This window comes from Cricetulus griseus, chromosome 5 (assembly GCF_003668045.3).
Source record: "Cricetulus griseus strain 17A/GY chromosome 5, alternate assembly CriGri-PICRH-1.0, whole genome shotgun sequence".
Classification (NCBI taxonomy): domain Eukaryota; kingdom Metazoa; phylum Chordata; class Mammalia; order Rodentia; family Cricetidae; genus Cricetulus; species Cricetulus griseus.
This window is the reverse complement of record NC_048598.1, coordinates 124,444,590-124,460,916: the sequence shown is the minus strand read 5'-3', so window position 1 is coordinate 124,460,916 and position 16,327 is coordinate 124,444,590. Positions and strand designations below refer to the sequence as shown.

General features: G+C 43.2%; 1 protein-coding gene and 2 long non-coding RNA genes across 3 annotated transcripts; 2 read left to right on the top strand and 1 right to left on the bottom strand.

The window, feature by feature from the left end:
- Window positions 1-7: 7 nt before the first annotated feature.
- LOC103161572 lies at window positions 8-6,364 on the top strand. The gene is made up of 4 exons (XR_003485942.2): window positions 8-163; window positions 1,171-1,248; window positions 3,704-3,888; window positions 6,051-6,364. It is a non-coding gene; the product is annotated as an uncharacterized LOC103161572 (long non-coding RNA).
- Rdh11 (retinol dehydrogenase 11) lies at window positions 1,459-14,662 on the bottom strand. Its single transcript, XM_027418373.2, has 7 exons — window positions 14,507-14,662; window positions 11,206-11,324; window positions 10,683-10,838; window positions 8,639-8,743; window positions 7,520-7,729; window positions 4,753-4,942; window positions 1,459-3,537 (listed from the first exon to the last, which is right to left on the bottom strand). The coding sequence occupies exons 1-7, from the start codon at window positions 14,569-14,571 to the stop codon at window positions 3,432-3,434; spliced, it is 951 nt and encodes a 316-aa protein (XP_027274174.1). The 5' UTR covers window positions 14,572-14,662; the 3' UTR covers window positions 1,459-3,431.
- Window positions 8,741-10,652, top strand: LOC118238826. Its single transcript, XR_004770046.1, has 2 exons — window positions 8,741-9,142; window positions 10,399-10,652. It is a non-coding gene; the product is annotated as an uncharacterized LOC118238826 (long non-coding RNA).
- Window positions 14,663-16,327: the final 1,665 nt, after the last annotated feature.

The window sequence follows — 16,327 nt, the reverse complement described above, 5'->3', positions numbered from 1 at the left end:
AGGGAGTTGGGCAGATGGGTCGCGGCTGTGCAGGGGCGTGGAAGGTCAGCCCTGTTGCGCAGAGACTGGGAGAGCATAGGAGCCTCCATCAACCTATCTGTCATCGCAGTTCGTTCAGCTCTCTGATTCGATTAAATGTTTACTCTTAACCCTTGATAGATAGGTGAGCAGAGTCCTGCCTGCCCTCTAATGGTAAAACACTGATATTGGGGGGGCTTAAGTGTCACATGCTTTCAGAAGAGGAAACTGGGCTTCTAGGGGCTTCGCCAGTGTAGTTCATTAGGCTGCCCTGGGTTCTCACAACAGGTTTAAGCATAGACATTATGCAAAGACCGAGTCATATGTTGAACAAAATAGATTTTGTCTCTGCCCTTGGGTAATTTATGATCTGGTGTGGAAGGCAAACCGGTCTTACCACATCTAATCTGCCGTTAAGTGAAATATGTCAACAATCATGAAGTCCTTTCTGTGTATGGTTTGCACAAAAAGCCTGCTCTTCAAAAGTTTGGGTGAGAGAGCTCAGTATTTAAACATGGAGATAGATAGATAGATAGATAGATAGATAGATAGATAGATAGATAGATTTAATCAAAGTCCCACATTCCATTTTCCAAGGTGTGTAGGGGAGCAGGTTCCTGGGGGAATGTTTTGGTGTTGGTTTTTTTTTTTTTTTTTTTTTGTCTTTGAAGCCCTGGGTTTTACTAGTTTGAACTCATTGACCATTGAACTCAATAAATAAAATGTAACATGCATTGTGCAGAGATGACAAAGTCTAGGGTTGTTAGTGGTGGTGCAAAGTCTTATATTTCTTTTTCTTACAAAGTTAAAAGATGGGCCAGGAGTGGTGTCACATGCTTTTAACCCCAGCACTTGGGAGGCAGAGGCTGATGGATCACTGAGTTCAAGGCCAGCCTGGTCTACAGAGTTCCAGGACAGCAGGGCTATACATAGAAATCCTGCCTCAAAAATTAAATTAAAATAATTATATTTAAGTGTGTGTATACATGTATGAGTGCAAGTGTACTGGCTGTGGAATCCAGAGAGGGTTTTGGAACACCTGGAGCTGGAGTTGCAGGTGGTTGTGAGCTGTCTGTCATGCATGTAAGAGTTGTATGATCCTAATAACGGTTCTGTCTCATCAGCTCCAAGCCTTATATTTCTCTGTCACAGAAATAAAGAGGTACAAATAAGGAGAGCCTGGCATGAATAAGAGCCCTGGAAAGTGACTTTTGGACAGTGGCATAAAAGGTAAGAAGGAAATAGTTGATTTGATGATGGGTCTGATGATCACAACCCAAATTACGCATGTGGATGGCAGTTGTACTATAGTGATTGATTTTTTGGGCACATCGTCTGTTAGAAGGGAAATAGCTGCAAAACTACAGGAAGTGTTTTCTTTAAACAACAATTAAACTTTTGTTTCATTCATACAGTTATAATCTGAAACTAAAAACATAATGATTAAAAACAACCTTTATTTCCATTGACAATTGAATATAAATTAAGTAAAATATAATTCAGTTATTCACTGCATTATCAAAAGTTTTCCAATTTCCCCCATAAACTCACCTTAAGTATATAGTTTAATGATCAAAACAAGCCCATCAAAATTATTAATTTACAAATATTAGAAGTTTAAGATTGCCGTCCCATCAGTCTTACCTATTCAGGTTAAAATGTAATTGTCAGCCCAAGAAAATGACAATCTCTCTTAGAATAACATCCTCCAAACAAGTGATGGGACATGAAGAATTCCTGGCTCCTTTTGCTGATAAAAGCTCTCCAAATGAAGCACAGAACCTTAGTCAGTTGAAGCTATCTCTGCTTTCTTTTGCCTCACACATACCTGGAAAGCACTCACCTCCATTCCTGAAATTGACATCTTTTTTTAACAAAATGATGTGTGTGTGAATGCCTGCATGTGCCTCTGTGCATGGCATGCAGTGCCTATGGAGGTAGACAAGGGTGTTGGATCCTCTAGGACTGAGGTTACAGATGGTTGTGAGCTGCCATGTAGGTCCTAGGACTTGAACGAGGATCCTCTGGAACAGCAGCCAGTGCCAAGTCATCCCAACACTGCCCCCTCCCCCAATTGGCATCTTAACATTGTTAATATAAGGAAGTGCTCTGAAAGATTATGAAATTGACTGTAATTACCAGTGTCAGTCCTTAGGATAAATTTTCTAAATAAAGACTTGTTAGTTTTTCACTCTTGTGCTTTGGACTTTTTCAACACGCGCACACACACACACACACACACACACACACACACACACACACACACACACACAGAGTTCAATGGTGTGGTTTTCTATAGCTGTCTATTACTGTTTTTCGGGTTTTGTTTTTGTTTTTGTGATTCTTAACTGATCCCTTCCTATCATGTATTACCTCCTAGGATTTTTCTTTTTAAAAACTTCTTCCCTGCTGCATCTGTGCTCCTCGGTGACAATTACAGGTGTACAGTGTCTCCCTCTCTTTGCTGCGTCTCTGCTTCTTGGTGACCAATTACACCTGTGCAGTGTCTCCCTCTCCTTACAGCCAATACTCATGAATATCAAAGACTCCATGTGGGTTTGCTTCACCCCGGTCATGTGTCTAAACTACAGTCTGATTTAGGACTTTTCCTTTGTGGCTGCCGTGAATTTTGTGGAAACACTCCCAACTGCATGAATACACAAGAAGATGCTCAGAGAGCAACACAGCGACAATAAAAAGACCTTTTCTCATTACCTAGGAGAAACAAGGACACAAAAAGAAGAGGCCTCCGTGGGTCAGTAACTGAAGCCAAGTGACCCAGCTTCTCATAACCATTACCTTCCTCACTGCGCTGAGAAACAGGAAAATGACAGTTTAGCTTTATTTTTATTTCTGCCCTTCAAATTCCACAAACTTCATAGAGAAGGAAGCTCATCTGTGGTCTGGACATGGGAAAGTGTTTCAGTAGTAAACACTTCAGACTGACAGATTTAGTGAAGACTTTCCTCTAAGTATTCAGATGTTGGGGCCACAAAGGCCTGCTCTTGAGCCAGGTCACTGGACTTCTGGGGTTCAACTGAGGTTGCAATGGAGCTCTTCAAGGAAAGCTTTGTTGGTTGGGAGGAGCTACATCTAATCCACATTGCAATGCACCAATCCTAGGGTTTCCATTTCCCTAGGAATAGCTTTCCAAAGGAAAACAGGAGCTGCAGAGGTCATATGAAGGTCCTCTATCTAGTCCATGAAACCACTAGAAATGTTGGCAGGAGCAGGAACAAAGTAAGTTGGTACAAACTTAAGGTGTTTAGAGGCACCCGGCAATGTACTGAGATTTAACTGGATAGATACCAAGCAGGCAAGGCTCCAAGTTCTGCTCTTTGTGCTCAAGGTTTTGGCCACTTTGAAGGACAATCATCATCTCATCCAATCTTCTTTTGAGTCCAAACCACTACTTACCAATCCAGAGGGAGGCCCAGTAGGTCACAGCTGACATCCCACAGCCGCCTGGCTACTGTCTCATTACGACCTTGGCTAGAGACCCATGCCAAGTGGCAATCGCTGGAAGGGAAACAGGCATTTGAATTGAGGGTTAAGAATGGAATTTGTGCTGGTATTATAGGCATATGCTACCAAATCCAACCTATTCTCCAGTCTTTCCCCCAAGAAAATATTTCTACCGTCTCCCTATACTATCTCTAATCAGAATGCTTTGTCTGTTATACAGTGTGATCAGTGCCTCCCTGACACTTGGATGACTCCATCTACTTCAAATGAGGCTGCAAGGTCTACCCTTCAAGGCCTTGGACAGTGTGTGGGAGCTAAGGTCCTGCTGCACACAGTGGCTGCAGAAGGCATTGTTACATGAGTGAAGAAGGTCGGGGACCTAGCTCAGTGGTTGAGCACTGCCTGGTATGCTTGAAGTCCTGTCACAAGGGAAGCTGGGGAGGGAGAGATGGAGAGAAGAACAAAAAGCATAGAAGTGAGAGTGAGAGGGAGCCACTTTCCCAATACCAAACCAACTCTGAAATAATGGCAATAATACCAATCTTGATGGTTCTGATTCTCAACACTGTTGTGTTAGGGACATAGTTAAGCCACAGAAAGGTATTCATTTGCCTTCTTTACCTTGCCATAACTGCAGGGCAGGCATCCATCCCAGCACAGAGAAAATAATAAAAATAAAATAATAAAACAAAACAGAAGGGAATCTTTTGGTACTATTTCAATCTTGAAGATAATAGAGAAATATAGATTAAAAACAAAACAGAGGTTAGGGTCCAAAAAAGGAAGAAAACAGGATTGACATGAGAGAGGGGAAGAGTGAGAGAGAGAACAGAAACAGAGAGAAAACAGTATCATTACTATAAAAGATGGTATAAAAATAAAATCAAACCTAGCAGGTACTACAAAAATTCAAACAGGCCAATTCTCCTATTAAAAGAAAAATCTTAGAGTTAAAGGACAAAAGCTATTTTAGAAAATGTACTTAAAGTTTTAAAATTTATTGTTATTTTTATTTTATATGTATGAGTGTTTATCTGCCTGTATGCCTGGTGCCCCTGTTGGCCAGAAGAGAGTGTCGGATTCCTGGGAACTAGAGTTAGGGACATTTGTGACTAGGTACTGAGAACGGAACCCAGGACCTCTGAAAGAGCAGCCATGTTTCCAGCTCTGGGAAACACACTTTATACAAAAGCATGTACTATATCAGACAAACCCAAGTTTTTCCCTTCAGCAATAACAACTCATTTTCAAAGACAGATACATTCATACCTGAAGTGACTGCCACTTAGGGTCTCAAGACCTTCTGTTAAGGCACAGTACAGGCTCGTCTGAGCTCCCTGTTGAGGGGTCTTGATGAAAAGGAAGAAAAGTTGCCACAGCCATTTCATAAATGACGAGTGCCGAATCAAATCAGAATGGACTGTGCCAGGGTGGACAGAATATGTTGTCACTCCAGAGCCTGATACAGACAGGTGTCATGTCAAGAAGGAAGATAAGACTTGATGTTACCAACTAGCCAAAGCAAGGCATGTGAAGACACATATGACCCCCATAGACAAAGTCCATGCTTCCGGTGACATCACACGCAATACTCATTGTGATTTATGCACGTTGTACAGATTCAGGAGCCAGGGTCCAGAGAGTCTTTTCTCTGCTCTTCTAAACAGAGTCAGGACCCAACCTCAGAGCAGCTCTTTACATTGTTGGCATCCTCAAACCCCCTCTTAGGCTTCCATGACCTCCTCCTCTCCTAATGTTCTTAACTCTATAGACGTTTTAACTTGGTTCTAGATGTCCTAGGTCATCACTTTCTACCCAAACACCAAACCTCAGAATTCCCATGGCTCTCTAAACTCTGATCTTACAATTTTATGATGTTCATGCTTTGTTTGTTTTTGTTTTTTGAGATAGGGCTTTTCTGTGTGGCTCCGGCTATCCTGGAACTTAATCTGTAGACCAGGCTTAGCCTCAAACTCAAGAGACTGGCCTGACTCCTGAGTGCTGGGATTAAAGGCATGCACCACCACTGCTTAGCTGATGCTCACACTTTAAAAAAAAAATTATTTCAATTTTATTTTGTGTATATATGTGTTTCTCTGTGTGTAGGCCATGTGTATGGGTGCATGAAGAGGCCAAAAGATCCCCTCGTGCTGGAGTTATTAGACAGGCACTGAACTTGGAGCAAGTGCTCTTTAACTGCCGTATGCTTACATTTATAAATCTACACCCCAAACTGCTCCTTTGAATGGGGGTAAATCTGTATTCATTACATGGAAAGACTACTGAAATCCTGTTAGAATTGTAGTTCCTCATGTATGATACACACACACACACACACACACACACACACACACACACACACACACACAAGCAAATGCATGGGAAAATGACTGGCAGCTGCTGACAGTGGTAATTTGAAGGATGGGGCATGAATGGAAGCTTTTTGTCTTTAGTGTACCTCTAAATTATTTAAACTTTTTTACAATGAATATTATCCACACACAACTAGAGTGCCTTTACATGTGTTGGTTAAGCAAACACTTATTAAATTCTCTCTTCCTCTTTAGATGTAAGCCAAATCAAGAAAGTACCTGAACCTGTACTTCATCTCCAAACCCTAACTAGGACATGGGATGCAAGTCTGTGGGATGGATGGATGATGGATCCTGTATTATAGCACTGTTGTCTGCATAATCATCACAACTGCTAGGGTTCCCTCAATGTATACTCTGTTTTTGCCTAACTCACACTGGATGTATGTCTCTACCTCTGGGCCATCTTAACTTCCTAACAGCCCTTAGTAGTTCTTACTATCACTTCTCCTTATCCATCCTGAGCTAATAAAGGATGCCTTGCCCTAGGCACAGAATCAGCATCGGGACGGAGCTGACCAACTGCTTCCTTCCTCTCATCTTGCGACTTTGCGGCTGTCTGTCCATGTGGTTTGATTACTGCTTTCACAGTGGAGCTCTAGCTCCTGATTCCTTAAGCTTGAATTCTGTCTGACTCAGCTCCTTAGCACTGCCCACCCTAGATTCCCTTTCTTTCTATTAGAGATGCACAGCAGGGGCTGGAGAGATGGTTCAGTGGTCAGGAACACCGGCTGCTTTTCCAGAGGTCCTGAGTTCAATTCCCAGCAACCATATGGTGGCTCACGGCCATCTGTAGTGAGATCTGGTGCCCTCTTCAGACATACATAATAAATAAATAAATAAATAAATAAATAAATAAATAAATAAATAAATAAATCTTTTTTTTAAAAAAATGCACAGCAGACAATGATAACTACCTCTGATTACTTGTGACTACAAATTCCCCTTCTCAAGCATATTTTCCCTTTTATTTTTAAAAAATTATTTTATCCTTATGAGTGTTTTGCCTGCGTGTATATCACATGTGTGTCTGTTCCGCAAGGAGGTCAGAAGAAGGTATCTGATCTCCGGGAACTAGAACTGTGTGGATGGTTGAGCCAACACATGGCTGCAGAGAACTGATTCTGGGTCCTTTACAAGAGCAACAAGTGCTCTGAACTGCTAATCATCTCTTCAGCCCCTTATTTGACATTTATTATTAGAGAGATGCCCCCACCCCACCCCCACCCCCACACCCCAGTCCACCAATCCCAGGACATGTTTCATACTAATGTCTGCTATTAAGTTCCATTTCACTTATCACTTAGAAGTGAAAAAACCCTGACTTGCTTGTGAGGACTGAATGGATTGTGACAGTGACCCATGAAGCAGTCCTCACTATACCTAGGAGGAACAAAATCTGGGAAATGTCAGTAACTTGCTGTAGGTCATACAGCAGTAAGCAGTGGGGCCAAGTCTTCAGATTGAAAGTCAGAATTTCCCTGTCGCCAGCCAGCCACCTCCAGCAGTCAATGTGGGGCTACTTATAAAACCATACCGAGTTAGACTCATGGAAGCGGCTCCTGTCCAGGTGATGGGCTCTGGAAAACAGTTCCCATTCTGTGCCTTTTCACTATTTCCCATTGACTCCTGCCTCTCATACTGCTCTCTCCTCCCAAGCTCACCTTTCAGCCTCCTGGCCAGTTCCTGAGTGAAGAGAATGTTGGCTAACTTGCTGTGACAATAGGCAAGACCTGCACTGTAGAACTTCTCCCCTTGCAGGTTATGGAAGTGGATCCTTCCCAGATGATGTGCCAAGGAGGACACATTGACCACCCTTGATGGGGCCGAGTCCCTCAGTTTTCCTAGCAGCAAATGGGTCAAGAGGAAGTGACCTGTTGAGAGAAAGTAGGCTATCAGAGTTGTTCCGTGCCTGTGATGGGTTAGGACGCACAATGGCAAGCAGAGCTCAGCTCTGGAGGCAGCTGTGACAGCAGCCGTGTTAGGTGAGGTGGGTGCTCAGGAGCCAGGCCCAGCACTTCGACTTTTCATTATAAATTAGAGCACAGCATCACAGGGGATTTAAGGGAATAGAAACAGTCAAAGACACGAGACACCCTTATACGAGGCAGGTCTGTGCTAAGGCCATGAGTCCTGTTTCATTTCAACAGAGCTGGATGGACCACTCTCTGAGAACAGACAATGGCACACACACTGGAGGCTGAGGCAGAAAGATCTCGGGGAGTTGTGGAAGGTAGTCTGGGCTGCATAACAAGACCTTGTGTGTACAACAAATGACCATGAGCAGCCCATGGCCTCTACCTGATGCTGACCATAAAGATAAGCAACACATCCCCCAATCTAATCAAGATATTCAAATATACCCCCAACAGAAGCCAGATCTGAATTACAGATTTAAAAAGTAGAGAGAGGACTTGGAAAGATGGCTCAGTAGTTAAGAGTGCTTGCTGCTCTTCCAGAAGTAAAGAGTCTGGTTCCCAGCTCCCATATGTGGAGGATCACAATCACCTGTAACTCCAGCTCTAGGGGATCTGATGCTTTGTTTCAGCTTCTGCAGACACACAGATAAATATAGCATACACCCACACAGACGTGTGTGTAGTAGGCAGAACTTGAAGCAGGCCTCAGGGTTGGTTAGCCCTCAGCTTTCAGGCACTTCTCAACTATTTATTATGCATGTCCTGAGCCCCAGTGATGCCACAGAGGGGGTTCAGTCTGACCCCCGAATTTCCCAAGAGAGTTTTAGGTTCCTTCTGGCTTTGGACTGAGGACAGACTTCTCACCCAAGTGGTTGACTCCAATGTGCATCTCAAAGCCATCTGCAGTCTTGGAGTAGGGGCACATCATCACTCCTGCATTGTTGATTAGGATGTGGAGGTGCTTTTCCTCTGCAGGAAGAGAAAACAGCCATGGCTTTCACGTCTCAGAAATCGACCTCACAACCCAGGCCTAGGCCGCCAAGGAGGGAGTATGAAAGCAGGAATGCAAGACTTCATTCACCCATATTCCCTTTCAGTGACTCCTTTTGTTTTGTTTTGTTTTGTTTTGTTGTTGTAAAACTAGGGCTGATCTCACACACTTTTACAGGGCAAAATTCCATTTTGTATGTTCAGGCTCTCCAAAAGCTCCTTACTCCTTGTCTTGGGGAAGTGTTCCATCCACCTGTCCCAGCAGAAAGACATCCCAAGCTGAATGGAAAGACATAGAAGCCAACAGGGAAAGGATGCCTCATAAGCACTCACATACATCTAGGATTTGAGCCCAAAGAAACCTGCCATCTCTCTCTTGTAGGTTCATTTGCTTGTATGATTTGTAATTCATGACTGTAAACTCCTACAAGTGGAAGTTGTTTTCCTTAAGTCTAGATCCCTGGGTGATGGGGGTGGGGCATACCAGAACAGTACTCTTGGGTCTACTTTTGGTGAAACACCACAGCTTTCTAAAAAAATGTCATTGTGTTTATTATTGTGAGAGAGAAAGAGAGAGAGGAAACATGACATGGAGTATGTGTGCAGGTCAGAGGACAACTTGTGAGAGTTAGCTCTCTCCTTCCACTATGTGGATCCTAAAGATTGAACTCTAGTCATCAGGTTTGGCAGCAAGCACCTTTACCTGCTGAGCCATCTTCCTGGTCCCACAGGTTTTTAAATGAAGATGCTACAACACTTAGTAGAATGACTTCCTGATACAGCTTGGATTCTAATTTCTTGCAGGTCACCATCTCCCTTCATCTATGCAGATCCTAAGTGTATGTTTGAGTGAGATGCCCCCATAAATCTTGGGAATTTGAATACTTGGTCCCCAATTGATAGATTTTTGAAGATAATTAGATAGTGTGGCCGTGCTGGGGGAAACATGTCACTGGGAACAGGTGCTGAGGTTTCAAAAGACCCAGGCCATTCCCAGGACATCCTCTGTGTCCTGCTTGCAGTTCAAGATGTGAGCTCTCCATTGCCTTTGCTGCCATGCCTTTGCTCTGCCATCATGGACTCTAACCTTCTGGAACTATAAACCCAATTAAATGCTTTCTTTTATAAGTTGACTTGGTCATGGTATCTTATCACAGCAAGAGAAAAGTATCCAATATACCAAGTAAGGGTAAGCTGCTTTATTATGGCCCTGAGGTGGGGCCAGGAATTTGTTTGTCTTTTTAGTACTTATACCATGGACCAAATAACTCTCCATGGATCTCAACCTTTTATAGAACTCCAGCTTTAGAAGGCCTGAGGCCTCATCACTTTCCTGTCCCAGCATGGATGTTTATGACAGACCCTACCAAGCCCAGCCCATATTGAGTTCTGATGTTCTTGCTACAGTTTTGACTGTGGCTCTTGCTCACTGTTGTGGGTTTTGGGCTCTGTGGTGGCTTGAATGAGAATGGCCCCCATAGGCTCATATACATGAATACTTCATCTCTAGTTGGTAGAACTCTTTGGGAAGGATTAGGAGGTGTGGTCTTGTTAGAGAAGGTATGTTACTGGGGTTTTGAGGTTTCAAAAGCCCATATCATTCCCAATTAGCTATTTCTGCCTTGTGGTTACAGATCAGGATGTGATCTCTCAGCTATTGCTCCAGCACCATGCCTGCCTACCTGCTACATGTCCCTTGCTATGATGGTCGTAGCCCGTAGCCTTCTGGAACTGTGAACTTTTATAAATTGCCTTAGTCATGATGTCTCATCATGGCAACAGAAAAGTAACTAAGACAGGTTCTCTCTTTGGTTTTGCATCCTGAAGATGTCCTTTGATCATAATATATTGACATAATGACATAAATAAAATTATGTTGCAATGGTCATTAATATATTTAGTCTTTGTCTCCACTTACCAGCTAAGAAGTCTTTGGCAAAGGCTCGAATAGACTTGGTATCAGCTAGGTCCAGTTTCCTTACCAAGACCTGATTGTTCCCTGTGGTGGCTTGGATCTCGCTAGCCACCAGTTCCCCTTTCTGCACATCCCGGCAAGCTAAATACACACGGGCTCCTGTCAACCAAATGAAGGAAAAAAATCATAATTCTATTTCCAAGTGGTGTTGAGAGGCTGAACAGATGCTGAATGTTCCAGATGTCTTACAAGACAGGAATTTTTATCCTTTACTTCGCAACAGTAGTATCGGAAGCACATGCACAAGAAAAAAAAATTGAAATGACATGTGCTGTTTTTTAAGTTTTTTGTTAAGTGCCTATTATAAGTAGAGTGTCACAGTAGACTCAGACTATAGTAGGAAATTAAAAGAAGTGCTTGGGGTGTTCTGTTCTGACATTCCAAATCTGGGAAGAAACAATGAACATGATCATCACTGTGAGGGGCAAAACATCGGCAGGAGAGAGTTGAGAGCAGGTACACTTGCCTCTTTGGGCCAGGTCTTTAGCAGTCTCCTTCCCAATGCCTGTGTTAGCGCCGGTGACTATGGCTACCTTCCCAGGAAGCTGGACATTAGATGTACACATCCCACAAGACAGCATTTTCCTAGAGACACAGAAAAAACCATATCTGTTCTTCATTATCCATTCCTGCTGAGGGCTCCTGCAACTCTGACTGCCTTCCAATGCCAAGGCTGAGTTTGCTTTCATTTCTTCAGTGTTATTCTTTTATAAGCTTAAGTTGAAAAGTGACAAGGCCAGCAAGATACCTTAGCAGGTAAACATGCTTGCCTCCAAGCCTGTCGACATCAGTTCAATATTCAGGACCCACATGATGGAAAATGAGAGTTGACTCCTGGAAGCCATCCTCTGACCTCTACATGTACGCCATGGTACACACATATGCAACCATCCCAATATACAATAAATATATACACACAATAAATAAATGTTAAAAAATGAAAAAGAAAGAAAATGGCCTTCTGCTCTTAAGCTAGGTATAATCTTACCACTTAGAAGATAGACGAATCGAGTCCAAGGCCAGCCTGGGCAACTAAGCAACTGTCTCAAAAAGGAAAACAAACAAAAACTTTATGTTCTTGTTTAAGGACAAAAACGTGATAGCATTTTAAAGTTAGATCTGGCAGGGCAGGGTGACATATGTCTTTGATCCTTGGGAGGCAGAGGGATATCTATGAATTTGAGGCCAGCCTGTTCTAGATAGTGAGTTCCAGAACAACCAGGGTGATGTAGAGAGATGCTGTCTCAAAAACCTAAAACAAACAGACAAAGTTGTATCTGCTCCCTAAAGCAGAAGACCTGGGTGAGTAAATGATTGGTCAGGCACCCTAATTTCAGTTTGAGTTACCTATCAGGCATTTTTGGCTTAAGAAATCACAAGACTCAGCCAAGCAGAAGAAAACTGATCTTTGCATGCCAATCTGTGACAAATGGCATTTTATAATCTTGAGAATGGCTAATCCAATTCAAAGAGTAGAAATCATAAGCTTATGAATCTAGGTTAAAAATAAGAAAAAGATAACACATTCACACATTTAAAAAATACCACTTAAGAATGGGACAGGGCAGCTGGACATTGGTGGTGCACACCTTTAATCCCAGCACTTGGGAGGCAGAGGCAGGCGGGTCTCTGTGAGTTCAAGACCAGCCTGGTCTACAAGAGCTTGTTCCAGGACAGCCTCCAAAGTCACAGAGAATCCCTGTCTCAGGAAAAAAAAAAAAGAAAGAAAGAAAGAATGGAACAGGGGCTGGAGAGATGGCTCAGTGTTTAAGAGCACTGACTGCCCTTCCAGAGGAGACACGTTCAATTCCCAGCACAGACATGGTGGCTCACAGCCATCTGTAATTCCAGTTTCCAGGGGACCCAGCACACTCACTCAGACATACATGCAGGCAAAACACCAATGCATATAAAATAAAAATAAACATGGTCAGTGTGGTAGTACATGCCTTAAAAACATGGGACAAAGGTTAGGGATTTAGCTTGGGGTAAAAGTATGTACCTGGCATGTGCAAAGCCCCGGGTCTGATTACTAAGGTGTCACATTAATAATAGAATAATAATGACAACAGAACAGAGTGACACAGAGTGAGCATTTGTATCTTGTTGTCTAATTGGAGTTCTTGTTCCTATGCTGTATGCTCTGCAGCCTTTCTGCATGACAAAGCACAAACACGACCCTCAGATTTTTTTCTTTTTCTCTCAGTCTTTGGATTAAAAGCATCTGTTGACTAAGAGTATGTTTTGAAAGAGCATTTCAACCTTTTTCATTGAACTTGTTAATTGTGAGCAGCCACTGAAGCTACGGCTTTAGGCAAACTAACTGATGGTGTCAACTGAATTTCTCTGCTCAGGGATCAGGGTCCCTGGCTCTGTCTCTCACAGAGCTTCAACACTGACAAATCCTGGGGACCTGTACTTGGTTCTTTCTCTGTAATCAGCATAAACAAAAGATGTAGTCAACTATGAAAGCCCAGCTCTGGCAGGACTCCCAAACACTCCAACGGGGATATTAAAGTCCTTAGAGCGTAATGTTCTCAGAAACATCTCGCTGGACAAAATTCTGGTTCAAGTCTTTGTTCAGATTCTATGTGGAGATGAAGATCTGGTGGTAGACAGCAATCTGTGTTTTCATCTGAGTACAAGGCCCATGTGTGCCTCCTACATGTGGGAGCAATGAGTATTCAGAGAAGGAAAACGCCAAAATGGAAGGAGGCCACCAAGGAGAGAAGGAAAAGTAAAAAAGAGAGGGAAGCCGGTCTTAATAAACCATTTACTATGGTAAGAAATTACAGTTTTATCGTGCACAGTCTCAGATCCAATAGGAACTATGGCCATGCTGCCAGAAAGAAGGGGGCGTTTATTATTGTTCCACCGTCACTCCTGGTGACTTACTCAGAACCAATCAGTGGGCTGTCCCTAGTATAGCCAGCCCTTGGCTGATTCTCTGGCGGTATATGGCCAGCTTGGGCTGACCTGACACCCGGTCAAGAGACCATTTTTGCCCTCTTTCACTCGTTCCTTCTTCTCCTGGTCCCTAGGATTCTAACTCAGGCAAACACACTCACACTCCGAAGGGAAAAGAAAACAATCTCCCCTTTCAAATCTCTCCTCTAACATCTGCACGGAGGAGTGAACAACAGCAAAGAGAGCATGCAGTGAGATTACAGATAAAATTTGGGGCGGGTTCAGAGATCAAAAAGTTCAAGCCTTTGTAATACCTCAAGGACTGAAAGCCAGTAGCTAGACAAAGGCTAGTTCTAAGCTTGGGAGTGGAGGAAATACCCTTGAGGGCTGTACCCCCATGTTAGGGTCTGAAGCCCGCCATGCTCTCGGGCTTCCCCTGAGCCAGAAGCAGGTGGCACTAGAGGAAAGGTAGGTCAGAAGGAGCAAAGCAGGATGCTGGGGACCGGGAGCCCTTATACTACCACCTGGGGTCTGGCGTCTCGCCATGCTATCTAAAGGACTCCTTAGGGAGTTTTCCTAGTCAGTCAGTCAGTCAGTCAGTCAGTCAGTCTCTCTCTCTCTCTCTCTCTCTCTCTCTCTCTCTCTCCTCTCTCTCTCTCTCTCCTCTCTCTCTCTCTCCTCTCTCTCTCTCTCTCTCTCTCTCTCTCTCTCTCTCTCTCTCTCTCTCTCTCTCTCTCTCTCTCTCTCTCTCTCTCTCTCTCTCAACTCAAAAGGGAAAAAAAAAAAAAGGATCAGCTCCAGTGGGGATTCTTGTTCTCTCAAGAAGACATGGCAAGAAAAAGCAAAACATTCGCACAGACCTGATTCTTGGTGTGGCCAGGCAGAAGATGAAGGGAAGACAGAGGAGCAGCAGGATCGCAACCATCTCAGCACTGCTGTAGCACAGTGGAGTTGATGCTCCAAATTGGCTGGCCGACTATGGCTTCTCTTTCCTAGACACACCCCGATTCAACTGCAAACGCCCGGGAGCAAAGCCCTCTGGGAAATGTAGTCCAAGATTTGGCAGCCACCTAGCGGCGCACTTTCTTGGTGATGCTTCTAAGCACTGAGAGACTTTGAACTATGAGCTTGGCAAAAGCAGGGTAGAGAGACAGTATCCAATGGCCTAAGATAAAGCGATCATTGAATCAGCTCCTCTGCCGCCCTCTGTTCACTAATGATTCTTTAGAAATCGCCCTAGTTTGCTTTTTCCTGGAGTCAAAGTCCAGTGCTTCGTTCAATTTTCCCCAATCAAAATTAGGAAAGTACCACATTTTGACTGACAGATTGCATCTGGTAAGTGTTCTGAGGCCGATCACACATGAGAGAAGCCGTTTGACAGTTGGTGAGGTGGAAGGCATCCTTTCTCAGAGACTCTTTGTCCTATGGGACAAAGCAAGTAAGACTTTGCCCGAGAGAATTACTGTTGTGTCTATTTTGAACTACGATGGTGTTCATCGTAATTTCCCAAGTACTTGATCATTATTTGATAATAAAATAATAGTTTTTTATGACTGTGTCACATGTTAATCCTCAAGGTAGCAATGAATTTCTCAGATTGGCACAGTTGGTTTTGTCAGTTTATGAAAATATTTAATTCTGTCTTGAACTAGGGCCAGTAACATCTCTCTGGGAACAGGCAAGCTCCCTGTTCAAGCTTTTCTTTCATCTGAGGTCTATTTCGTGGGAATGAACATGGTTTAAGTTTTAGCAAGTCATTATCTATCTGTGGTTTCCCATCTACACTAATAATTGCTGGTTCTTTTGCTTAATTATTTCCATTTATTTGGAAGACTAAATGGTCAATTTGAAGCAATATGTTGTATAGCAACTGGAGAGAAGGTTCCTTTACACAATACATATTCTTGCAGATGTAGCATTAGATTATCTAGTAATCATCAGCTTTTGTAACTTTGTCATTGTGATATCATTTGGATAGCAGCTCGCAGCTCAATAAAAAGCCTTTTGTGTGTTTCCTTTCTTACTACTCATTTTACAAATGTTTACAGTCATTGCTCTATGAACTGGACTGTGCTGAGCCCAGAAGGGGCCAGACAGATATAACTGCCTTCTCAAGCTTAAAGGAAAGCTTTAAAGGGGGATTACCGTAAATAGATCACGGGAAGGTTGTGGAGGAGAATAGAGAAAGCTCTGGCAGTTGACAAAAGGCAGGGCTGTCCTTCTCTAGAAAGCAGTTCCGCTACTTAGAGAAAATGGCATTTGAGCCGAGGCCTCAGGGGAGGTGGTATTAATGCACATAAACACATAGTGTTACAATTTAAAAAAAAAACAACACAGTGTTACAATTTAAAAAAACAATAGTATTACAATTTAAAAAACAACAACACATAGTGTTACAATTAAAAAAACACATAGTGTTACAATTTTTTAAAAAACACATAGTGTTACAATTTAAAAAAAAAAGTGACTGGAGAGAAAAAGATGTCATGCAACAGAGCTCATGTGGACGGGTTTTTATTAGGGGAAAGGGGAGGGGAGGGGAGGGGAGGGGAGAGACCAGCCTCTGGGGACAGGAGCAACAGAATAGAAAAGAAAGGCAGAAAGAGGTGGAGGGGGGGACGCAGAGAGACAGGCAGAGAGGGTGAGGGAGAGGGAGAGAGGGAAAGAGGAGAAAGAGAAGG